General features: G+C 41.9%; 1 protein-coding gene across 2 annotated transcripts in view; it reads right to left on the bottom strand.

Moving 5' to 3' along the window:
* MTCL1 (microtubule crosslinking factor 1) overlaps window positions 1-20,052 on the bottom strand; it is a 48,797-nt gene extending 28,745 nt beyond the window's left edge. The window contains exons 1-6 of one of the 2 annotated variants that reach the window (XM_019283990.3): window positions 19,977-20,006; window positions 17,867-17,941; window positions 12,766-14,091; window positions 11,663-11,818; window positions 4,009-4,101; window positions 964-1,194 (exon numbers count right to left, since the gene is read on the bottom strand). In XM_019283990.3, the coding sequence (XP_019139535.3) occupies window positions 964-1,194; window positions 4,009-4,101; window positions 11,663-11,818; window positions 12,766-14,034 (1,749 nt within the window). In that variant the 5' untranslated portion in view covers window positions 14,035-14,091; window positions 17,867-17,941; window positions 19,977-20,006. Of the gene's footprint in view, window positions 1-963; window positions 1,195-4,008; window positions 4,102-11,662; window positions 11,819-12,765; window positions 14,092-17,866; window positions 17,942-19,976 lie in introns of both variants that reach the window. The other variant, XM_019283989.3, reaches the window with a different exon arrangement.
* Window positions 20,053-27,290: the final 7,238 nt, after the last annotated feature.

The raw sequence follows: 27,290 nt of genomic DNA on the forward strand, positions 1-27,290 counted from the left end.
CAAAACATTGGAGTATTCAACTTAAGCATACTCTGACTGGACCTGAAAGGTTACTTGTACTGCCAAATGCAGCAAACCTTGAAAAACACTAGGCACACAAAAGCATCAACAATACTGAGAAAAATTACTTTGTTGCTTACCACATGGCTTCAGAATCATATGAACCTGCAAAACAAATCTATTGTTCTCAAGAATTTAGTATAAAATATCAGAATGGGGAAACACTTTATTTTTTTTTCTTTAGCTAAGAAGCAAATGGTAGTTCTGGGTGTGCAACTCAACACTTCCTTCACAGCGAGTGTTGGCTGGCAACCACACCCCTGCTGAGATGTGTCAGCTTGGGGATTCCAGGTTGTCATGTACTTCTGAAATTCCTGATCTTGATTTAGCCTCTACTTGGAAAAGCACCGTGATGACGACTGGTGTACTGCTGCTGACGGCGATAGACGCATGTATGGAGAGGGGGGACAAAAAAGGATGATTCACTGTGAGTTCCCACAAGAAGCTGTGTAATTCTCCTGTGAGCACAGAAACAGAGCTTCCCTCCGTCTGTATTGCTGAAGGCTTTGTAAGGAACACACTGTGCACAGGATGAGAAAAACAACAGCTCAATCCATCTAAACAGATTTGACTCCCTCACCTTGCTAATGTGCTTTTTTGCTTTCAAAAAATTACTCAGGAGTCATATCTCTGAGACCTAATTAATTTTGCATTTGCTATGAGAGAGTTTTTCAGGACCAGCTGTTTGTACTAGTTGAGGGTTTCCATTTAAAGATGGGTGATCTGTAACATATCATGCAGAATATACTTCAGCATAAGCCAACTTAAGCTTTCATGTTTAATTTGAATCCCCTTTCAACATATGTGCAATTTTAAAGCTGCTGATGCCACATCATATTCAAGTCTACACTTAAAGAAGGGACATCCCAGCACTCATCTGGGTTGTTAAGGTGGGACACTTACCTCTAATGTGTCCTCCCCTTCATCCTCCATTCGCTTGCCTTGCCGCCAATGTTTCAGCAGCCACTTCAGTTTGACATACAGGAGAAAGGTGTCCTGCTTGAAATGCCTGAGTTCTTGCTGCAGCAGATTTTTCTCCTGACTCCAGGTCTTCTCTTCCAGTTTGCTTTGCAAAGTCAAGCTCTGCACTTCCAAGTCTTTCCTCCGCAGGGTCTGCATATGCTCCTCCTCCAGCTTTAATGGAATAACAGGCAACATGTCAGTGGGGTGGTGTCCTGGGGCAGTCTCCAGGACTTGTACTTCATTGGGTGAGACAAACTGAAATCTCTAATTTTCACCAGTAGTGAGTAACTATTGAGTTTGGCTCAGTAAACTCAATAAGGAAATTAGAGGATAGCACATGGTAAGTTTTGCTTAGATAACCATATGAAAGTAACCTGCCATGGAAGTGGATATTTACTTCAAAGATGTACAACAGCTCTGATGCTGGTTGAACATTTTATAGTATTCATATTTTCCTCCCCCTCTTGATTGTATCTCTGCAGTAGGTTCCCAGCACAGCCACCAGCCCACACTGCTGCACATATCACACACACTAAATGCATTTGCAGCCATTCGTATAAGGTGGGATCACAGCTGCCCTTTAGACAACCTGAAATATTTTCCTTGCAACTTCTCTCCAGAGCCACAGACTCAATCCTTCCACAGTGGCTACGTCTCCCTCTGCCTCTAGAAGGGCAACACTTCTGAAGAAACCACCTCCAGTACTTCAGATACAACAATTGCTCCCTCACTTCTCGCAGTTCATACTTGAAGGCATCTGAATGATACCACACTAAACAGTCTCTCATTCTGGCATGACTACCTGGGACACAAGCAGGAACTGAAGAGACAGGAACAGATTGTAAGTCAGCATTCGACATGTCTCAGCCTTAGTACTAAAAACACCAAGAAGAGCTCATTCTTTAGAGGACACGTATAATTACACCTGTTTCAATGCAAGGCCGCCTGAAACATCATTCTTTAAACATGACCTCTCCCCCAATATATAAAAATCAAACTGCGGCATGACCTGAACCCAAAAGCACTTGTACAAGTTAGTTGTACAACATCTCATATTGTGCATGGATGAGAAAATGTTTCCACTTCAAACAAGCGGTGGCTTCTTCATTGATGAAGAAAATGCAGATGGAAAATGAGTACAGAGTCACTGTTTACAGGTGCCAGTTTCTGTTGTCCATTCTGCAGAACAACAGCCTCCCTTTTTCCTGACCAGTTCCATAGATGAAATCTGTGAAAGCCACGGTACACTAATGACCACAACAATCCAAACCATTGGAATGCACCCTGCAACAAACAATGTTCACATAAGAATAAAGAATATTTCAGGGACTAGGACTACCTAGCAATAAATACTGCTAAGAAATATGTGTTTGATTTTCATGGCAGCATTCAGATGCTTCTGAAACAGGCTACCAGTCCATACTAGACAATTTACCAAGGACTTGCCTGCCATCTAAATGATGTGCTCTGGCATAATGTAAATTTTTACCATCTATGCTACTATGTCTTAAAAAAAGTTCACAATTAAATTGAAGTTATTTACAGTAGTTGCTAGTTTAAAGGTGTTTAAAATGAAGCTTAAAAGTAGTGTGGAACAAAATTAGTCATAATGGCCTGAAACGCATACACACAACTCTGAATAACACTCATGGAGATTGTACACTGCTAGCACACATTAATTTGATGTCATTAAACATTCCTAAAAGTGAAATAATAAAAGAAAGGCTGATTTTAAATTTAATTTTTACAGGAAGAAATAAGTAGATTTGATGATGATTCTTCCACCAGATGAAGTTATGGTTAAATACAGCAAAAATCTGAGTAATTTTCACCAGCAATCCTGGAAGCTAATAAAAAAAGTACATTATCAACAGGATGGGCATAATCTGGAAGAAAAATGAAGAATCCAGAAGATGCTTTTATTCTGCTATTTCTGCTGGCTGTCAACATGAACAGCTAGCTTTGATTTTGGTGCATTTGTCATTGTTTTTACAAGCTGTTATATTTCAAGTCCCTGTGTCATGAATTCTTGCAGAAGACCCTAGTGGAGGTAGATTTATAGAGTATTATGCTTTTTCAATGGATAGCAATTGCAAAAGAAAAGAACTTTAAGAGGCAGGCATAGCTTCCAAAAAGCTTTCACAGCCAAGGCAACTAGGAAGAAAATCAATTGACTGGTTGCCTTCAAAAGCTCCAGTGGAAAGCTCCTGTGGAGATCAACTGAAAATTAAAGTTAGTTATGAAAAAACTGAGAGATACCACTTGGGCATAAAGAGATTAGTTGGCACAAGGAAAAATTCTTTTCAGTATGCAACAATTATGCTGAATTTAGTCTATAAAGTAAATTTAAAAAGAAAACTTCGGTTAAGAACCAAACAGCCTGCAGAAATTAGCAACAGATTTTTTCGCTCTAGGAGCTAGAGATCACAGAATGATTGACTAATCTGTTCCAGCCTTCAAAAGAGCAGGGGGAGCTCATGTAAAAAAATATGATTTATTCACCAGTTATTAATAAGAAGATTGGAAGCATTGAATACTGAGAAATACAAGAATGTCCTGATTTGTTTCTCAGCTATGTGTGCATAACAACTCCTCTAACTTCAGAGAAGTGCTGGATTTTCTTTGGGCTAGGAGAAGTCAGAATAAGGTATAGAGCTGAACTGAGCTCCCAGGGATCAAATGCACCCTTCTCCAGCTCACGGAGAGCTGAAGGGTGACAGAATTCTCCATGCAGTATTTCATGTCTCTACCACAATTTCCCCTGCAGAGGGGAGGACAAAACGCTCCACCAAGCAGAGAAGCCAGATTTGAAGTGGCAAAAGAGGCTTGAGTTGAGATTTCCCCAGATTCCAGATTCTTCATTTACTCAGACAAGATCAGACAGGCACAGGCATCAGGACACAAGTTCCCACAGTCCTGACAAACCAGGCTCACATCACACATGATGGTCATGCGTCTCTCCCAGCATGGGGGTTTTGTATTTACCTGGATGATCCTTTCTGTAAACTTTTCTTGTTCCTCTCGGTGAAGTCTTGTCTCCTGCTCAAGCTGAGCCTGAAGCTCCTGTATCGATACATTCTGTACAGGTAAAACATGGGAATCCCTGAGCTGATCAGCAGGACAAAGGGATAGGTTTAGCAGAAAATGTGTCTCCGGGGTGTAAAAGAAAGGAAAAAAGAAAAAGAAAAGAACCGCAGGACAGACATCTGCACAACTCAGGGTTATCAATAGTTAAAACCAAAGCACAGTGTGCAAATAAATAGCAATGCCCTAAATCTGTGCGGGAATTTCCTGTGTGGCTTCTGGAAACTAAAGCTGGGATGCTGATGTTACATATTGCATATTCTCTTCAGGCCTCTGCTCTGGGTTTGCACTCAAATAGCTGAGACTCCTGTTTGCAGGATTACGTATTTGGTGGTACATTTCTTCATCATAATACAAGCTATAAAATTTTAACATCTCTGCACAAGATTAATCTAATGCATGTATATTGTACCTAATTACTTACTCATTGGCAACCGTTTTGATTGGGCAGTTAATGGGATAGCATTTAGTAAACCAGCTAAGCATACCTAAGGTCACTTTCTTCAGATACAAGACAGCTCTTTGCACAAGTCAACTTCATGCTGTGATTTCTACTCAAAATAATTACTACAAAAATGTCACAGTGATAAGCTGTGTGAGCCTGATATCTGACCAAAATAATTAAGTATCCCCCCTTTCAGGTCCAACACTGTTTTAATCTTAATACCTTCAATTTCATGTTCTCATTAAGTTTGGCATCCCATCAACTTCACTCCTGAAAGTTACTTAACTCAGAAATAAAGACCCAAGAAGGCAGAGTCAGATCTCATTATTTATACTACATTAATTAATCTTGTGGCATTTATACTGCTGATCAGAACTTTTTGTGCCCTTCACTTTGTGTCTCTCACATTGGTGCTAAAACTGATTTATCTGTACAAAAGCAATGCTTGGCTGGGTGCCATCCTCTTCACATGTGTGACCACAGAAAACACTACAGCACCAAACTCTTACTTCCCAGAGCAAAGATGTTTTTAAAGACAGGATTGCTTCAGGCTTCAAAGCGTAATCCCAAATTCTCAGCTGGCCCATGTCCTGCGTGCTCCAGCCTCAGCAGCTGCAAGAACATAAGGAAGGTCGTGGGACTGCTCTCCTGGGCTGTGTTGCCATTTCCCTGAAGCATCGGCCCCGGCACCCGCCCCCTCCCCAGGCACTCGTCCCACTTCCCAAGAGCAAAGCCAGCAGCTGCTGCTGTTCAGGCCACACAGCCCTTGTTGGAACATTTTGGTTATTCACAGTGTATTTCTCACTGGAACAGACACTCCTCATTCCTCTTTTAGGGAAAAATGAGATAAGGCAAATGGAAGTATCCCAAAAACCACCTGCAGGACCATACTCTGCTGAAAATCGGAAGAGGACCTACATATACTTTCTGGGCCCTATCAGTTCCTTCTTTACTTGAGTCATTTATTGACTTGTGCATGTCTGTTTTGTACCTGAGGAAAAGACACTTCCATCCCTCTGAAAGGTACACATAAAGTGACTAGGAGAACATTATCTGCCTTATCAATTTCATCTGTCTCTGTAATGTGTCTGCAGACATTTTGTAGTGCAAAAGGTCAAAATTTGGTCTCACAAGTAATTTGAAAAGAACTTCTTGTGATGGGATTTGTCAGTTTTGCACAAGCATTTGTAAATTGTTAATTCTCTCATGCAATAAAGGAAAAATTACTTTCATCAGGACTTTCTGCATTACTTTATTCTGATCAGGCTTCTTTAGGAAGATGGCAAATAAAAAACAATGTATCAGTTAATTAATGCATAATTTAAAAAAAACAGTCTGTTCCTTCCCTCTATGAATTCAAAATTATTAACTCATCCAAATTTTTAGTAAATATGTAGCCCATGCAAAGCCAAGTTTCAGGGAACTTGGGTGCTAGGATTACATGGTAACTGTTGGAATTACTGAAAAGAAATTAAATGTATCATAAAGGCAGATGCAGTATCACGGGCACACTGCGTGAAAATCACGTCACAACTGCTTTGCCTCTTTAAGGACAATACATTTTTGTAATTAAAGTTGAAAAGCAGCTAGTGCATGAATGCAGAGCTGCACACCTTTTTCCTTCCAATGCAACCTGAGAACTCTTCCTAGTCTATAATTAAATACAATGCCATTTCTACCAGATGCACTGGGATATCTGCACTCTTCAAATAATGGGAGGTAAGGCTGCCTAAGTGCCTAATAGATTGCTGCTAAACAATCTATTAGGATAGTGAATGAATAATATTTAGAAATGTATCATGTAATATTTGTGTATGCAGTTCAGGTACCTGGTACTGCACTGATGGATGTCTGTATGTTTATACGTGGAAATCAGTCCCCTATCATACAATCAGCAGGGTATAGTATGTGGCACAACTGTGGTTTTGTTTTGTTCTGTAAAGCAACACTACTACAAAATGGACACAAAAGTTGATAACCTGTTATATTCCGTTCTTTGTTTCCTTTGTTCTCATTAAGGAATGCTACACAAATGGAAAACACCCTGAATATTACAGCCACCACACAATGTACTGACACCACAGAACAGACACAAACTCACTACAACCAGACATACAAACACAATACCATGGGAACTACGAGCTAGTGCTACTCTACCACAGCACCACAGAAACAGCTGCACTCATCCACAGCTCAACACCGACTAATGGTTTCCCATGTACCCCAGTTATTGCATTACCAGATGCACCTCCACTCCTGTGCCCTCAGACAGGCACTGCCAAATCCTTCTGCTCAGTCCTTTTATCTCACCTGTTATCACTCCAGAGCAAGCTAATCCATGCCGGTGTCTTTACCTCAAGAGGACGTGCAGAGAAAAGTCATCCATGCCTGGGGACTTCGCCACCGCTCCCTCACTGTACTGACCCCTTTTCTCCCCTCTCAGTGTTCACAGCTTTTCAGGTTACTTTCCAGCTCACACAATCCCACATTTCTGCCATGACTTGTATTTACAAGATTGCCATCCAAGACAAGGCTGGGTTTTACTTGTCTGTTTTCTCCATTTTACCGTAGCTAATTACAATCTCAATTCGCCTGCAAACTTAATCAATTTATATGCAACAACCATGAACATGAAATTTCATGGAATCTTTCTCTTAAGCTTTTTTTTTTCCCCAGAAATGATCAAACAAAATAAGGCCTGAGGAGCCAGGGTCGAATGATGCTCTCCAGCATTTGCGTGCAATTCCAAGGAAGTCAAAAGATGAATATTTTATGCTCCTCCTCTAAAGCTACATTATAATGCTTTGATATTTGGATCTTACATTTGAACACATAGTTTAAAAATTGCTACTTTTTCACACTTTGACAGCTGACCATTGCATGCAACAATCACAAAGAAAGTTCCAGTGCCTTTTGCAATGTTTTTTACATGCAATTCACATCTAACTGAATTTGCAGAGGCTGCTTCTGAAGATGTACTCTTCTTCTCACCCCTTAAAAATAGATGACATATATTCCATTTGCTAGTCTAGAATAGGCAATAGGCAGCTGTGTGATTATTTGTCTATGCTTATATGAAAGGTCCCTGAGTTTCGGAAAACACAGAACACTTTGCTCCAAGTCTTTAAAAATCCATCTCATTGTATGGATAGTATACAAAGCCTCACCAAGTTCAGTTAGGACTCAGATATCCAGATTTACATCATAAAGGGTCTTTTAAGCCATTATATTGTCAACCTCTACAGAACTTTACATAGCAAGAAAGAATACAATACATCAAAGTAAATTATTCTTGCTTCCCCTAATCTTGGTGGGAAGGAATAATCACAGCATCAGTTTATCTTTCTTCTTCCCACAACTTTGCATTGGAGGAATAGTGGACGTAAGACATACAACTTTCTATGTGGTCCTTAGTTGTTGTTGTTCTGTTTGCTTTTTTTACCAGAAGAAAAAAAGTCACAATGTGTAAACCATTCACTGTTTCCTTTCTGGGAAAACAAAATCTTTAACCAGAGAAATGGGTGTGCAAATTTTCAGCACATGACTGGGACCTGCTGCAAAAACCATACAGCTGAAAGGCTCTCACATGGAATTATGAAAATTGCACAGAAACAGCACTAGTTAAAAAATAGAACATTCAAAATGCAGATCAAAATTCTCCTCATATGTCCAAAATGGATCCATACAGAAGTTTTGATTCAAAGCAGGTAGTAAATTGACTTACCTAACTTGCACATCACTGCATCTGGTTGGTCCACGCTTAACCCAGTAATTAACTTAGAGTTATACATTTCATATCGGAGTAAGTAAGGAAAATGGGCAAACATATAAGAATGGCTTAGAAGAAATTATTCTTCAGTGTGTGCTATTCCTATTTTATTACTAGACCTTGAGGAAAACTTGTTGTTTAAGACATGCTCTCACATTCTCCAGACTATTTGCTTTTATTTTAAATCTCTGGTGACAATTCACCCCTTTTACATGAGTTCCTTTCAGTGGTTCTTTTTCCACAACCTATGAGTGTCAGAGATTTTATGGTATTTTTCTGCACAGAACCAAATGTGCAAGTCTTTAAAAGCCATGTATTAAAATAATCAAAATCTGAAATGCCAAGTGCTTTTGCCTTTGATATACACTTGTTCAGGTAAAGGCAGAACTGATATTCCCTGAAGGAAGAGAACTAGGAGATACAGCTCCAAATTAAAGCATCAAATATCAAATACAAGCCATATCTGGTCATTTGAAAGAGTGACATTTATCTTCTTCAGAATGTCTTCTGAATAAACAGGAGGAGACTGCTTAAGGAAACTGCCTTTCGTTTATGGATATTCCATAAATATCACCAGATGAAAAATTATTTACAATTTTCCCACTGCTTTCCATTTGTTGCCATAGGATGTTTGCTCCATGTTACCTTTTTCAGTTCTCCTGTTTGTTTCAGTCATGGCAATTCTTACTAGTTCACCTGCTTTTTCCTTGGATAGTAAAGAATGATCTTCCCCTCCCACCATAACAGAGTGCTGCTAAAATCATGAATAATGGATCGAACATCCACTCCAATGGGCTCCAGCCTCCCACAACAGCAGCTGAAAGGCTTGTTTCAGCAAGAAAACAAAGCCCTACTCTTAAGGCAATTTCAAGATATAATTTCCCTTGGACTGGGGCTCTAACCCACCTCCTTAACATGCAAACACATTCTAATAATACTGTTGCACTAACAACTGCAGTGCAAATCCCAAACAATGGCAGATGTTTACAGTTAGGCTACGGGGTAGTTTCAAGCACATGTCTGTCTGCATTTATTGTATTTAATCAAACCATTAGGCTCCCACAGTGCTCATTTTTAAAAATAGAAGAAATTGCTATATGGAAGCTGTTCGGCATTGCTTGTGAAAATTTTAATTTAAAATTCAGCTTGGAAAAAAAAAAGATAAATGGGCTTGCTTGAATAAAAAGAAAACATTTTCCTCAGCGAAATGAAATGTGCTGTTTTCATGCTGAATGTCCACACACAGTAAGAAGATCATCAATCAATGTTATCCAGTGGCCAGTATGTACATTTTCACTCCTTAAGTCAAAGCAGATAAAAACTCATGTAGTCATACCCACTGTGGGCATTAAAAGGTTTGAGTCTCCATTTGAAATTTCTGTGGTAATAAAAAGACCCCTTTGGTATTTGAATAGTATTTTTTCCTGCTCATTCATCTGGAACAAAAAAAATTAGCAGTTTTTGCTAGTGGAGTGTATGAAATAAAAAAAATTGTATTAAAATAATTAAATTGAATAATGAAACTAAAATGAATAATGAAATTAAAAATGACAACTTCCAAAATTATTTTGATAAATCTGCTTCACTTAGGTTTGACTACTACAGATTTTAAGATTTCCACAGGCTGCTGACCCACTGAAAAGTTTTAGCATAAAGCACTGTAATATTCTTTGTCACTTAAGTAATTGTGACTGAAAAAACACCTTAGTCTTTCACATTTTCTCAAGTGAGACTCTTTGAGCCCCAGCCTTGCTCATATTTTGAGCACATCAGGTTCTAAACTGGTTATTCTCTACCTTTGATTATAATTACTGGTTTGTTCCTTGTCAGGCTATGGTGTGAAAACTGTCCATCCTCTGTTCAAGCACAGTTTGCTGTACATATCTTATACATCATCCCATCCTGGGAGAGGGAAAAAAAAAGGTATTGTGCCAAAATTAGCCAAATCCCTAATCCTAACAGAGGCCTTACATATACAGACCTTAATATGAAAACAACACTGATCTAAGATAAGGGGGAACCAATAAATATGACAGAATTTAAACAGAAATATTGTAATGAAATATTGCTGGAGTAATTTTCTGACCCTATCTACCATAACTATGGAGCAATATCGATTTCTGATTGCAAAGGGATCCGTGCTGGACAGCAAGATTTCTCTACCTCATCAGCCCCTTTCACAGGTGAGGAAGAATTACTTTACCCTTCAGTGAGAGGCTTATGGTGTCCTGGATTTATCAGATATCCTTCCTGAGGTCTTTTATCACTGTTACAAGTGAAAAGTTGGAAAAGACGCTGCTAAACAAATTTATTGTTCTAATCCTACCAAAACTCTGTGCTGTCAGGATATTTTAAACCAAACCAAACCAAACCAGCAAAGAATTACCTGTGTTAAGATGAAGGGCCACCCTTCCTTTTAATATTCAAGACATCACCATGCTGTTTGGCTACCAGCTGCCCTGAAGTTTTTATCTTCCTACCCCTGGTTTCTAGGTCTTGCAATTGTTTACTTGCAAACCCAGCTGCCCCAGCCAGCACCCAGACTCAGTTAGGGGTTTCAGATATATTAAGGCTTCTTCGTGTGTCTATAGAATTAAAAACATGTTAAAACTCATCCCTCACTAGAAGCTACTCTAATCGTCACAGTTTCAAGAATTGGCTTCCCAGAGGCCAGCAGAAAAGTTTCTCACTGCTCCAAGCCCACCTTTATTGAGACAGAGTAGAATTGTTTTCTTCATGACCAATTGCAGTGTATGGACAACCGTGCTCATGAGAAAGCAGCTAAGGAGGTGTTTACTGAGGCAGACATGGCCTCTGCATGAATGAAGATTCAAATAAAAACTGGTTGATGTTTTTGACAAATGGAAAAGTACTCAACAACCCAAACAATGGAGAATTATGCTTTAAATAAGCTTTTTTGGAAACTGCAGGGTGGTGTATTCCCTGTTGAGAATCACCACGCACACCAGCATTTACTGACAGGAAAAATGCAAAGCAATCTCTATCTGTAGACTTTCCAGATTTAAGGTGAAATCTGGAAGCATGATTGAATATCAGGGATTACAATATCTTCTGGACGTCTTTCACTTCTATACTCAGTTGTAGTGGGTCCCTGAGCTGTACTTTCGCCCTTGGCAAAGCTACTGGGAGCAGGGTGATGACTTCAAAGTTAGGACCAATTTGCTTCCATGGAACTGCACGGGGCAAATGAGATCAACCACAAATTTCACAACAGGGGTGTCATATTTGATCTAAATTGCTCCCCCAGCCCCTGGCTTCTGCTACTCATCTCCTGGCTAAGGCAGCAGGAGGCAGTGAGTACGATGGGCTGCTTTGCTGACCTCTAGACTGAAACAGCCCTTGTCTCCTGGCCTGTAGAGTTTAATGTCTCCATCAGCTCTGCGGTGTGGGTCGGTGGTGGCTCGCTGGTGGCGAATCTCTTGCTCCTCTCCACGATCTTGTTTGAGCTGCCACTCCATCTGATCCCTCAGTTTGGACTGTTAGGTGCATGGGCGGTTTATAACAAAAAAACAAAAGGACAGGAGGGAATAAAGAAAACAAAAATGGGTAAGGTAGACGACTGAAAAACTACAAGACAAAGAAAAGCGTGAACAGAAAAAACAACTTAAATACAGTGGCATAAGAAAGTGAAGAGAACAAAACCAAAATGAGGATGAGCAAAATGATGGGCTGAAACATCTGAAAAGCAAAAAAGAGAAAGAGAGGAAAAAAGAATGCAAACACTGGTTATGAGGCGCATGCAATGAGGATGCATGAGTCAAACCAACAGCAAGCATACAAGTCATGAAGGATATGGGACACAAGGCTCTTCCTTCCTTACTTGTGCGGTGCAGAAAAGCCATATCCAGTGTGGCAGTTGTGGCAGTTTAGACATGCGCCCATGGGCAACGCTTTAGGCAAGGCAGTCCTTCGCTGGCTACAGAGCTTCTCACTCGCTGCTCGGTTAGGGGAGTGAGCTGTAAGCAGGCTTTTCAAAACACATCACTTAGAAAACTGCATTTGGTTGGGTTCTTTTGGCAAGGCTTTTGAGAACATGCCTGACCCTTTTACAAGAGAGCATAATAAAGACCTCCTCACATTTCTTAGCAAGGCTTCTAATTTACATTCATCAGAATTTTTTGTTTTAATTAATCACCTCTTTCATGGGGAAACACTGCTGTTACCGACAAAAAGAAGACAGATCTCTTTAACACCAACGGATTAGCCTTTTTGCCACGAGGAACCGCCTCTGAATCAAAGGAGTTGTGCAAATAAATAAAAGAAAAAAAACCTATAAAGTGTTTGTTTAACATTACACACTTAATACACTGCGGGTCTGAAATCATAACAAAGCAGCTGTGAGGAAAATTAGCTCTAGGGTAGCAATTGCCAGAAAGAAAGAGAAACAATAAACAGAAAGAAGGCAAATAAAAAGCTGACCTACCTGGAAGTCAGTGATCAATTCCTTCCCCAGGTTACCAATGGGAGAGTCTCGGGACATGGATGTCATTGTGGATAGGAAACTGGAAGACTCTGTGAGATGGGGAAGAGGAGAGAGGTCCTCCATCTGCTCCTTAAGGCCCTCTCCAATGTGATCAACCTTTTCCAGGAAGGTCTGAAGCTCCTTCCGGAAAGCTTTCATCCTGGAGTTGACAGTGTCCAGTAGCTCTGGTTCATGCTTATCTTCTCCCCTTTCCTCTCCACTTCTGAAATCCTGCTCAGTGGACGGGCTGCTGGTTACATGCACCTTTGCATCATAAATCAAGCTGTCTGTATCGGTGATAAGGCGCTCCACAGTCCTTTCAAGTCGCTCAGCCTCACGTTTGATGTTAATTAATGACTCGGTGTCCTCTTTCACTCTCAGGAACTCGGCAGAGCACAAGTCGCTGACTTCTGATGGCTTCCCACTCCCAAAACCCGAAGTCTTCTCATACACTTCTTCTGAGTCACTCTCGCCCCCAATGGGCCCCTCTCTCTTTGGCTGTGGTGGACGACCATCTTCACTATCGCTCTCTTTTTTCCCAGCGTCACTGTCAGCGTCGCTGTCCCTGGGGCTGGAAGTGCGCAGGCCCAGGTGAGAGGCAAGATCATAACGCTGGACGTTGGACATCAGGACCCTGTTCTCATACTGGAGCTTCATCACTTTCCCACTCAGCTCATTGATTTGTGACCTGGCCGACTTCAGCTCCTCTTGCAAGGTCCCACCACCCTTGGATGCTGTGTCATCCAACCAGCCTGGCTCCTGGCCTGGCTCAAACTTGAATTTGTTCAGCTCATTAGTTAGCTGCTTGTTGTGATCCTCGATTTCAGAGATTGACCTCCTCAGCAGCTCTGCTTCCTCTTCCACAAACTGCAGGTGCCTGCGCAGCTCTGTGGCTGACTCCACAGAGTCTCCGTAGGGCGAGGTAGGAATGCTTGAAACGTGGTCCCTGCTGAGACACTCTTTTTCATATTGGCACCTCATATCCTCCATCTCAGCTTTAATCCCCCTGTTCTCCACCTCCAGTTCCACTATTTTTCTGCCCAGTATGTTGGCTTCCTCCTCCACCAACTTCAAACGAAGCTTCAGCTCAGCCTCCCTGGTGCTGGGTGGGCCCCCTGCTTCCCCAGTAGGCAGGGGACTGTCCACGTCTCCATAGACGGACTTGTACTTCTGGAGCTCCTGCTCCAGTTCATCCTTCTCCCTCCCCAGTTTAGCCATCTTCTTACGCATCAGTGCTGCCTCCTCTTTGGCAAACTGGAGCTGGCACTTCAAATCAGCACTGTCCTCCTGCCAGGAATAATCACCCCCCGTCCCAAGATTATATTATAATAGAAGCACAACCAGCAGCTTATTTTCCAAAATCTCCACCTCCCCATCCTCTGAGCTGTATCTGTTAAGTATGCAAACAATACACAGACAGAGCTGCGCAAACCACACAGTTGACACATTTCGTGGCTTGGTCTTGGTTAAATTGGCAAAGCAGCTTGATCAGAGTTAAAGAGGGAGGAAAAAAAAAGTGTGCTTGTGCAAGTGCTCAGTGATGCAAGAGTGCCAGCACAATGTTTTTTCTCAAATGCTGAGCAAATTTTGTGGAAAATAATGACTCAAATGAAAAGGCTCCATGATTTGCTGGCACTTTTTGTTCCATTTACCTTTAATGACTTGTTCCCCTTTAGCATCATGGAACAAAGGCTACTCAGATTAATTTGCTCATCATAATCTCAAATTTTGGGCTCCTTCAGCTAGAACGCACAACAAAGGTGTGCTGAACTGTGTGGTTGCCTTGAAACGTGAAGACTTTAATTATTGTGATCTCACGATGCTATGAAATAGACAGAGTTCCTAACTTGCTTTCCAAATAGGAAACACACTGTTGTCTCTACTGCTGTCATTATTAGGACAGAGCAGATTGTGATCTGTTTCTGGGATGAACAACTGTTCACAAGGGAGATTGGTGAAAACATGTGAAAAAGGGAAGAAAAATTCATTAAACCGTGTTTACATCCAAATCCATCCCATGTGAAAACCTGCATTTTTCAGGAAGTACCAGGGTGTTGAATGACTGTTAGGGGTTTTTTGTGTGTGTTGGGCATTTTAAAGTACTGCATCTCATCTCAGATGAAAACTTCAGTGTGTATTGTGCTGAAATAAGAGACAAGGTTAAGTAAATTCTAAGCCAATGAACAATTTCTTTGCATGAATTGCTTTCATGAATTGTCATGGAGATACAGGCACTTGGCCTCAAAAGAGACACATTTATCAGCATTAGCAGTATAATGGAAGGCAGGCTTTGAAAGATGATCTCTTGAGACAGCAGATTTTATCGTTGTTGGTAGGCCATGTGGACATATGTGCAATTATATATGGAAACTTCATTTTGGTCTCCAGAGCACTCTTATCTTTCAAAAGCACCATTTTGTTATAATTCCTAATAATGGAAGCCAAATTCAGAGGAAAACATGACTGACTTTAATTGTTCACTCAGATCAGGCTGTGAAAACAAAAATTACAAAACTAATTACAGCTCAGCAATCTGAGGAAATGTTTTAATTTCTATAGCACACATCCTGGCACATTGGTCTTCTATGTTACCTAGATTAATTTGCCCCATTCTATTTACATATATACTAATTATGTCTTAATTTAAGCTGTTAATAACTAAACAGACACAAGAGTTATTGGTTGTATACTTCTGAACCGAGTCAGCTTTCTGATTGATGCTGCTTGCTGTACTGTTGTGACTTTAAAATGCTAAACAGAAAAAAAGTTAACTTACATGTTAATAACATGGTAGAGGTAAAAAATATTCAAAGTTTCTGTTAATGTGTGATTTTCATTGATTACCAAGAGTCAAACACAACTGCAATCAGCTCATGGGTTCACTAAAATTTTGGTCATTGTGTTTCTGGCATCAGAAATACAAGTTTTAAATTAATTCAAGCGAGGTGCTTATGACTGATTAGAAGCAGAGCCTCTAGAAGATGGGCTTTCTATCCTCTCTATTGTCTCCTTGCATACACATTCCTCTTTTTCACAATATTTATAAATTGCTTTTCTCTTTATAACTCAAAATTGCAAATTAAGAATCAAAACCTGGCAAAATCCTGTGAAGCCTCTGATGGAGTCACTCTGAATTTTGATTGCTCTGGCTGGATAAGGCTGTATGATTAAAGCATCATCTTTGGCCAGGGCTGTACAACACATTACCTCTGTTTTTCCTATCACAGTGAATCAGTTTATCCCCAGAACTCTAGGTTTTGCTTCTAGGGAAATACAAAGATCACAAGGAAAGTTACAGCCAGACCAGTGCTGCACATCAGAGCTCACGGGTGGGATGATTACTCCTGGTTATTTATTTATCTGTTAATAGCTGATCTGACATTTTCTTTATTCTGTCTTTGCAATCCTGCATTCTTTACCCAACTTCTTGTCTGTCTGTGGCTTCAAGTGCCCAGCCATCAATGGCAGTAGCTGGTGCCTGGCACCTCCCTGGCTGCAGGCAGCTGGAGCGATGCCTGAGGGAAGGGGCAGCCTGCTCCCATCCCTCTGCCCTGCCTGGGAGCACCAGGGCCCCGCTCCCACCCTGGGGTCAGAGGGAGCTTCAGCCAGACGCCCACTGCCTTTTAAACACCAAAAATAACAGTCCCTGAGCCGCACTTGGGACAACACACTCAGCGTTTTGAAGCTTTTGAAGAAAAGGGAAAGGCTTCGATGGGTTTAGGGTCAGGGCCCCAGTGTTTTTGCTCAGCATCACTGCACGACTCAATGCATCTGTGGAGTTAGTGTGCTATTATTGCAGGACAAAACCACTGTTAGCTGCTTTAATGGCATTACTTTATTGCCAGGTTTTGTCTTAGCAATTTTTTTTTTTTTAAAAAAGGATCAAATGTTTAACTTTTGTTTTTTTGCAAGAGCTGAAACAAGCAAGATTTTTTTTTATTAAACAAACACAATCCTCTTACAAAACAACAGAGCTGATGGATGTTAATCTCGCCTACTAAATATGGATCCCATCTGGAAAGGTGAGAAAGCTCTAGATCTTCCTCGCTTCCCTGCCAGGGAACATCCCATTCCCCTGACAGCTTTTTTTCCAAAGGAAAAGAATGGTCAGGAGAGGTTTATCAGCCAGATCTAAGCATGCCAGAAGGGTGGGACTCCAACCTTCATGCATCTGTCCCTCTGAAACTTTGTGTACAGAAATATCAGTGATTTCTTGATCAGTTGAAACCAAGTAGAATCAGTGAGAGGGTGAGACACCCACACAGGCAAGCAGAGTTTTGACACGTAAGGAAAATGAAAGAGAGGCCAAATCACTGAAATTAAGAATAGTTCATTATTAGTTAAATCATGAATGAAAAGACAGGAGGGGGGAAAAAAAAGAGGGAGAACAACCTTTCCATGTTTTTGGAGGAACAACAGGCTCATATCCCAGGAGCCGAATATGGGCTATGGCCTCCTGACTGTATTAAACATCCAGTATGTGGATGCTTTCCTAAAATGTGTATGTAGGACAGATCATATAGAAAGAAAAGAAGGAACAGCAGTGCAAAAATGTGACAGTCATGGTGCTCAGTCATGGACTTTAAGAGATCATTAAGGATAAATGGGAGTTAATCATTACCAATGGTGATTATTTGCATGCAATTGCACTGTGGCTCTGCAGGGCAATTCAGAAGGATGTTAATGGGTAAAAAAAGCAGAAGGAAAAAACCCGGATCCCTCCCTACAGAGTCTGCTGTCTAATTTAGACAAATGTAGAATGTGGAGATAAAGAAATGAAATGTATAGGAAATAAATTAACTTCATTATGCAATGTAAATGCATAATGGTGTGAGAGATGTGATGAGAATGAAGAGCTGATCAAAAATTCCCCAATATAATATTTCTTTTCTGGCAAGAAGACACAAAGCTAGATAGAGGCCAACACCATCTCCTCTACCACCACCACCAGCTCAAGGGAACTGCCAGGCAGAAAACTGGTAAGCGGTTTTGGGGTTGCAAGTCTGACGACAGGGCAGTACAACCAGCACCCAAGCATCTGGCTGAGTGCCAGCTCTCCTACCTTGCGCTGGAGAACCACTTTTCTTTGTGTTTTGCCTGGTGCCTGGTATTTTCCAAGAAGTTCCGTTTTGCAATTCTGCTGAATAAAAACTTTTTTCTTCAATACTGCAGAGGGGGGTGAGTGCTACTATGAGTTCTGCTTTTACACAACTTCAAGACAATCAGCTTCATGGGTATTATTTACTTGGTGTGCCCTGTGGTGGGTGTGATGTTCCAGCTAATTTTCATGACGAGCTCTCAGTAAGTAAAAACACCAGTCTTGTCACATGCTATACATATCTGTAAGCATGTGGATGCACAGAATCTAAGTTTAAGGCCTTCTCAGTCACAAAACATATAATGGGTGTTTGAACTCATTCTAGGTATTTAGGGTGTCTGTCCCTGAAGAGCAGCATTTTCAACCTCCTGGGCTGTGTGTGTACCAACACTTTCGGGCCATGCCCCAGGACCTGGCATGTCTTTGACCGAGTCAGGCGCTTGCTGTGATGTGCCCTAATCTCAACCAGCAAATACCTCTGAATGGATGCCTGGATTTGGAGACAGCTCTGGGTAATACCCTGGAGTTGTTAGATAGCCAGGACATGTACATACAAGCTGGGCCATGTTAGTATATAGGGTTCTTTCTCTGTCTCTTCTACCCTAAAGAATTGGTGAAGAAAACTGAATGGCTCCCTTGCAGAGTGCTGATGCAATGGTTTTCATTTCCAAGCCCAAATCCTTTGCTTGCAAGAGTTACGATGTGTGTGTAGAGGGTAAAGGTTTTTCTCCCCATGTGGCTTCTGGGATCACTTCTCTGTGCTGTAAGTAGTGCTGAGCTCTCACTTGGTTACTCAGTTAATTTTGTGAAGTCGTTTTTAAGGCTTTCCAAGGCAAACTACAGCTGCTCTTGATGCCTGGATTTGGGAGGAGGAAGTAAGCACGAGAATACATTCCCTTTGAACAGCTCTGTGTTTCCAGGAATGAGGAAAGGAAGGACAGTGCTGCCCACAAACCCCTATGGACACAATCATGGCCGCATGTAGCTTCATCTGTAATTTGTGTGTGTGTGGGCATGTGTATATATTTCATCCATATATCTTACATACTTGCAGAAAAATAAACTCTCTGACCTGACTGATGACTTAAATAATTCTCCACAGCAAGTGCCACATTTTAAGGTATGATTAAGGCATGCTTCTGTCATCTTGGCGAGGACGCTCGGTCTGCTGTGTTCTGGGAAGGCAGGCTGAAGTGCCCTGGCCACCACAATCCCCCAGTATGCCCACTCTGCTGCCTGCCCTACAACCTCAAGTCCAACATATTGTAGTGATTTATTATGGTTTCTGTTACAAATCAATGGATTTTAAGACTAGACAACCCATAGGTCTCGGCTGTGTACACCGAGCCTTCCAAGGGGGCAGCAGGGGAAGTGCATCCCTTCACTAATGAAGGCACAATGTCTCTCTTGGCTCCTTTCCCGGTGAGGTGAAATACTATCCCCATCTCTCTGGCTATAAACAGTAACTGTGTAGGTGCTGGGAAAAGCTTTAACTCCTACAGTCAGCACAAAAAGCAGAGGAAACAGGGCAGACTGCTTTCCTGAGAAGGACTGACCTATGAGATTCCAATAAAATTGGTGTCCAAAGAGAAACTGAGTGGGCATCTTAGGCTCTCTGTTGTACCTCAGCTTTGGGGAACACAAGTTCGTGCAATATCAGGAAAATCAAACCCTGGGCTGCGACACAAGAGCTCGCGAGATGTCGTTGCAGTGTGTGAACTGTATTCCTGCCAAGACACTCATTAGCACAAAGTCTCTGGCACAGTGTATAAATTTAGTTAGTCCCTGAGCTGCGATCCAATTCTTTTGTGAGGCAAGGTGATTTGCTCTTCTTGTAGAAAACCTGCAGCCTGAATCAATGGATACAAGCACAGTGAGCCTGAGAAGCTGCACGTTTTAGAGACTGCACTTGTGTCCTAAATTGCTTCTGCATTATCTCTGGGAGGTCTCAGTAGATTAAGGCCTAATTGCACTCTAGTTAGTATACCCAATGGCCCTGTCAAAACCCATAAAAACAAATTTTGAGTTCTATCATGTGATTTTGCTCAAAGTTGCATGTTCATGGAAACCATACCTGGGTAAATGTCTTTTTTTCTTTGTGGATTTCTCTGCTGCCTCTCCTCTTCAGGGAACTCTGCAACAGAAGCAACACCGAGTTATTGATAAGCTAAACACAAAGACTGCAAGTTTGGCAGGTCTCACCACTATACAATTAATTTAGGAGAAAGAAAGAAAGAATATGTTCCTGTGCAGCTGGGGATTAATTTTTTCATAATAATCCTTAAAAGAACAAGATGATTGGTGCTTGTCAGTGAATCTTTTAATACTCAGAATTTCCCACCAAAGCAAGGAATAAAATTAGTTGAAACTTCACAGAGGGGGAAATATCCCCCCCTTTTTCTTCTGTGGACCACCACAATTTTTGGATAAACTTTCTTTTTGCATGGGACAATGATTCATGTTTGATTAATCCAGGGCAGAAGTTCAAGTATCTTACAGTCAATGTGAAACACATTGTGGAAACCTCAGAGGAAAGCAACCCCCCAAAAAATAGGCAAGGACAAGCTTGTTTAAGCTATGTGGCATAACACTGTTTGTTAATCTGTGCTAGCAAACATATTCAGGAGCCCAGATAAAGACTAGATAATTCTCCAGGTATTTTTGAATTTACTTCATAAAATCAGATTTGATTGGTTTTGCAAATCTTTATATCCTTTTATAAGCAAATATTTTTAAGATATGGAAATGATGTCATCTTCACTGAGAAACCTCTCAGCACCCAAATGGAAAAGCAGAGTTTTCCTGAGAAGTGAGAGGTGGAGCACCATCAGGACGTTACCAGTGTTTACTTGTGTGTCAGGACTGGTGTCCAAAGTGATGTGAGCTGGGCCTATTTAGAAAAAGCATACATTTGACACTTTTCAGGTTGAGGTATCAGAGGAGATCAAAAGGTATTAGATAAAAAAGAAGCAAGAAGCTGGAAACTTTGGAATTTGAATTCAAAGCAGGCCGTGTTGCTCTGTGTCCAGAGCCTATACTCCCCAGATCACCCTGGTATTCTGGCCTCTTTTATTTACTACTTCTGTTTATATTTGTCCTGTGGGGGACAATTTCCAACTGAGGTAAAGCCTGGACTCTCATGGGTTGCCCACAGTATGCCTCTCCTCTGGTCCATGTGATGGAGCAGTGTCCCTGGATCAGCGCCTGCTCCCATGTCAGATGGGCTAAATCCCAATCTCTGTAACCCACACTAACCCAGCACTGCAACGCATGGGCCCAGCAAAGAGGAAGAGAAAGGAGGGAGAGGCATCCTGTTAATTAGCTAAGTCCAGTCTTGTGCCCAACCATGAGCTGGCAGAAAACGCGATGTGAGCTCAGGGACCAGTGCACACACCCTATACAAATTCAAACCAAAAGCTTCCCCTGGCTTTGTAGTTTCTGCCTGTTCAGCTATGCAGCTACTGCACATTATAATTATTGCACACAAAGACAAATCTCTCCTTCCACTCTTTGTTATACACACATAAGTAGCTAAAACCCATTCATACGCAGCACCATATGCCCAAGACATACTACAGTTTATTTTTGCTAATCTGCTCTCTACTTTAATCCAGTGATTTCCTATAACTAATGAAGCTGAGTAAGAGGAATGTCTTTTTCTGGATACTGAAACAGTTTGATTTTAAAAGACTTTAAACACTAAAGTCATCATATAAAAACCTGTTACACAAGCTTAGGCAGGATAAACAGTTACTGTTTTCTCTCTCTTTTATTTATTTTTTTTTTAATATGGTGTTGTTCTGGAAGCATATATGTAACTGAAAGCAATCAGCAGTCAGCAGCATCACTCCCGGGCATGCAAGAGGGGTCACTATGGTTGAAGAGATATGGGGCATAGCCCTGATCCTCACATTCACTTCTTTTCCATGTGACTTCAAGCAAGAACAGCTTGAGTGAAAGGAGGTTGTCTGGATACTGCATTTAATTTGTAAGATCTTAGAGTCAGGGATGAGGCTATCAGTAGACATCTCAATGCTCAGTTATAGCATGTAGCTACTCATCATGCTAGAAATGAAAAGCCTTGTGCCAAATGCTAAAAACCGCTTGCTCTTACCTATAGGCAGAAAACTACACTTAGACACATGCAGCTTGAGAAGCTAGAGGATATAAACACAGAGACTATGATGTGCAAGACAAAGTAATGAAGACTTTGCTGTGTAATACAAGATAATACTTGGAAAACAAGGGAAAATGAATTAAAATTTAGGTAGATGACATGGATCACAGAGAAACAGGTAGGTAGCCATCCATCTTTGGAAACTGTAAGCTCCCCTCCTCGCTGAAACAATAGATTTCACAGATCCAGACTAACAGGTTTGTAACATACTGCCCTAGATGAGGCCTCATTTTAAGCATTTTCACACTGTCCCATTTGGATTTGCTTAAGAACAACCTTGTAATCAGTGCTCAGGTGGGAGACTGCTTTGTATTTCTGTAAGGCAGAGACTCAACCTTAGGCTGAGTCTGTCCTTGGTGTAAGAAAAAGAAGGGAATATTTACGCTTTGGGACTGCCAGTGGATTACAGGGAGAAACTTCCCTCACAAGTATCAGTGGATGACTTGAACACAAGCATGGCAACAAGGGCCTGCCTGGCCATAACTCCCTAAGCCCTGTATGAAAACAAGGCAAGATCTCCATTTCACCACTGTGGGACCAGGCTGCACGTGTGTATGAAACACCAACCAACACAGCTGCTGTTTTAGCTGGACTAAGGGCAGAGGATGCTGCTGCTAAAAGTAGGTGGAATGTGCTACAAGCTTAAATGATTTAAAATGTAAAATGGTCCAATAAATGAGCATTTCTCTTTGATGTACAGGAGATTGGCATCTGAAGCTGATATGAATCAATGCTAGAAGGAACATTTCTATACTACTTTCTATACTCAAGAGACCAACCAGGGTTGGCTGTCTATCAAAAAGTCTTTCAATAATGGTTAAACAAGATTTTATTAGTCCTTTGGTTAACACAGTCTCTTAAGAAAGTGGTTACTTGTGCAGACATTTCCTACCCTACAGTCTTACTGCAATTTGTTGATGGACCTCTTGGCTACCAAGGAGAGCTAACATATGGGGGCCCAGTGTTTTAAAAGTTAAACTTCCCAAAAGATTACTGGATGTATGGATTACAATATTAACAGCGGGAAGAGACATTATTATTTTCACTTTCCCTAGAAGCCTAGCACGGACAGGAAGAGGTAATTTGCATCTTCTGGTGAATTCCATGTTTAACAGGTGGAAGAAGAATCCTGCAAACTGAGCACTAAAAGCAAGACTACCCACGGGGGAAACAGCAAGCAGGAGTCAATACACTGGAATTAGAGGTTGAGCAAAAAATGGAAATAAAATTTGAGTTAAGAGCAATTGTACGTGTAAACACATGATGGGCCCCAAGTTCTCATACTGAAGCAAGTGCCGAGTAGGATGAGAATAGAGATGTGAACAGGCATTGGTAGAGAAGGATTTGGAAAATGAGAAAACCAAGAGTCCCTAAGAGCTGACATCTTGTCACTTTATTCACTGCTGCTTAGAGGAGCAAGTAATTTGGGTGGCAGTCTGGCAAGCGTGGGCTTGCTATCATATGTGCATCAAACTGAACCTGCAAAATCCAGTAGCCAGTCACTGAAGTGACAACGTCTGCAACTCAAAAACAGAGAGGCTGGATTGGAAAGTCCAGCCCTGAGGGCAGTTTCTATTACTGTGATGTGTGAGGAATTATGCACCAGCATCACTGGTGCTTATGAGCTGTATAAATAATGTTCTGTGTCAATGATGGCTTGCTACCGATTGCTTTGAAATGGATAATCACAATTTTCATTTGCATTCATTAGAAGATACTGCCTGTGAGGGATCTGACAGTATTTAAAAAAAATATGCACAAGTAACCAAAGCCACTTACTCCAAATCCAGCAGTAGGTGAAGCAGACCACTTGCAGATTACTGCAAGGCTAACAGCTTCAGAGCTGCACACTGGCATTTCATAACAAGAGCTAAATTCTTGTTAGCTGTTGGGCCCTCTCATGTTCAAGAATGAACAAACCATCCAGAGAGACATGATCTCTGCCCCACAGAATGTGACTCATTAAGAGATCTTGCCAATGGACCAACTTTTTAATAGCACTCTCCAAGACACACCAGTGATTTAAACGAAGGTAATTCTGCTTGGCATCTATGTGAATCAGAAGAAAACCAGATCGTCATGTTAACAGATGGTCAGAAGGTGGATTTATCCCCAAGAGATGTAAACCAGTGTTCATTAACTGCACCACTAATCACTGCTCAGGAACACTTCACTGCACATGTTTTCCAGGCACTGTGCAGGACTGCATAGGAAGATTCTGTCAGGAGATAAAAAAAGACAGGGATCTCCACGCTCCTTCTCCAGCAAACCCCATCCACACAAATGCAGCTCTGCTGGTCACTGCAGGCTGTTTCCCTCTTAGCTTTTTGCAGCTTTGGATTTGCTAGACCCTGACATTGAAGACGTGCATGGTTCTGCTTCATCTCACTGCTTTAGAGCTATCCCTGTTTGTCCAGTCTTGTACATAAAGAAAAAACCCTTTGTGCAGAGCTCTGGCACTCTTAAATCAGTGATGAGTAAACACTTCTAAGAAGAAAAGAACATGACCCAGATGATGACCAGGACTTGTTTCTTTAGGAGGGGCAGATTTCAGCTATCACACTGCACCGTCCTGTACTGTTACCTGTCCACTTGGGGAAAGGAAGCATTTCCCATTTCTGTAGCAACATCCCTTATTTAAGGTAGAACAGGGTGGCTTTCCATTCTTTCTTGGGGCCTGAAGTGTCTCTAAATCCCAAGTATTCGACCGAAGTTTTGCTTTGCTGCTATCCCATGCTTCTGCATTACAACGGCTGTGCAGTGAAAGCACAGTGGCAGCCTTTTCATTGGGAACTCTTGTACATATCTACAGGATGGTTAACGGAACTGGAAAGTACAATGAAATTCTAATTGCTTTTCAATTGCTGTAGGCCCTTGAAAAAGATATCTCACCAAGCCCTGATAAAGCTGTGCTTGACGCAAGTGATCTATATCTCCATTCATTCCCATGTGTGTTTCATTTACTAGAAACCTCTAAGTACGGTGATATTCATCATTCACATGACCTAGTAAAGCAAGCTATGTCTGAAATATCATAAGCATTGCAGTTCAGGATAAAAGGCATCCCTTGAGTAAAAGAGTAGAAAAGCACACTAGCTTTCAGCACCAGCTTAAATTTCCCTAACACTGCATTACTCCATTGTCCTAAGCTTATGAATAGGGGCTTTGGAGGAGCCTCTTTCTTTTGCCTCTTACTACGGACACACAGCACTGTCTGTCTCATGCGGCTTCCTGGTGCCCTTCACATGCACTCTGTGATATTAGCTGCCTTGGTGTTTACAAATAATGTGGTGTGACAGGTCTGGGAGCGTGCTGGGGAGGGAAGCAGCAGGTTTGCACCTGCTCTCTGAAACCCTGGAAGGTTAGACAGCAGCTCTCAGGAGGATGGGAGACAGCTGGGCTGCCTCTGTGTTCAGCTCACAACACACCATTTCATTTAATATTTGGTCAGTGGAGGCTGATGTGGGGACCAGAAACCAATATAATAATTCTTATTAATATAATAATTACTAAATAATTATTAAAACAATTGGTAAAGGATATAGCCCAGTAATATAATAATTGTTATCAATATAATAAAATAAATCCTTCAATAGACAGCTGAGATCCTAACCACTAATGTGTATCTCTGTCCTACATAGTTCTTCTGCCCAAACACTTCCTAATAACTTGTTAAATTCATTAAAATATATTTTAAAAATCCCTCTCTGTCCCATTTTGTTAAGATATAAAATATCCCAATTGCACTACATTTTTCACAATACATAAAGAAAATTATAACACACTGAGACCAGACTTCTCTTTTTCATGGGGGGTCCTTTTTCAGGTGAAGGAAACTAGCAGGAAGCCAGGCAGATGATTGCTGTGCTGCCTTTTTCCCCTCCTGCTACACTAGTAGAGTGACACTGATGTGCCAGGAGCAAACATCCCTCCAAGCCTTGTCATTTTTCCACTTGTGCAGCTATTAAATGTGAGTTCTGCACGCTGCGCCCGTTCCTTAACCCCACATCATGGACACATGTGCTAAACCTCCGCCCGGGCACCACCTGAGCCTGAGGAGGAAACCACTGCCGCCACATCCCTCACAATTCCACCAGGCAGGAGTGGCATCCATGCCAACCGCAGCAGTGCGTTGCTGCCAGGCCTCTGCTGCTCCATCTCCCACCCTATTATGCCTGTAATGCCCATGGTAACCATTGCTAGGACCACCAGCCCCCTGCTCCCCACTGGCACAGGAGGCAGGAGCAGCACCCCAAATTCCTACACATCAGCTAAGCTGTAGTGACCGAGCACCAGCCCGCAAAAGGGAGCCATGTCAGTCTGCACCCCTTTGGGAAAGAACTTGTGGAAGAGTCAGGCTTAATCCGAGTGGTATGTGCTGTGCTGACACTGCCTGAGCCCTCTAATTACCTCGTTAGTGTAATCCTGTAGCAGACAGCCCGTGAAAAATGTGCTGGGCACTATGTACACACAGAAGCAGACCTGTCCTGAAACAGCTTGGCAACAGGAACAGTGCTCATCGTCAGCCACGAAACCCTACGGAATGACACACGCGTGGTGCTCATAGCCCAGGCAACGCTTCAGCATGCCCAGAGGGAAACGGTGTCGCTCACAGTGAGGGCAGGCACCCAGCCAGCCCCTTGGCCAGCAGTGCCAGTGTGGGCTCCCTTCTCCACCTCTCTGGACCAAACAGGGGTTGCAAAACTCCCTGAGAAGATGAAACAACTTGTTCAACTTTTTTTAAGTCTTTTTCTTCTCTCTTGTGATGACTCTTACTGTGGCAGCCCGGGCAAAACAGACAACCGGTAGAAAAAGCAGTCCATGACATACCTGCCCTGCCATCCACCATCCACCTTGCACTGCTTGGCATCAGCGGCATCACCCAGTGCTAAATGCAAACTGCCTGAAAACAGAGGCCGACTGCCCTTCCCTCCTCTTCTCCATGAAAAAATGCTTCCCCAGAATGCTTTACTGAATGGCACTGCAGGCCAGATAGTGCTCAGAGAGGGGACTGGGAGTTTGTGTTCCCAAAGGAAGACTTTATTGCTGATCACTGCACACCCAGCCTGGCATTTCCTGTAGCACAGCCAATCTATTACAAGCATAAAGGTTGGGGATTTTTTCCAGAAGAAGAGTAAGTAAGCAGTATATACCCAGGGAATAGCCACCTGCTGTCCAATTGCAGAGGTAGAGCCTGCTAATTTTCTGCCA

The sequence above is a fragment of the Corvus cornix genome, chromosome 2 (assembly GCF_000738735.6).
Source record: "Corvus cornix cornix isolate S_Up_H32 chromosome 2, ASM73873v5, whole genome shotgun sequence".
Lineage (NCBI taxonomy): Eukaryota > Metazoa > Chordata > Aves > Passeriformes > Corvidae > Corvus > Corvus cornix.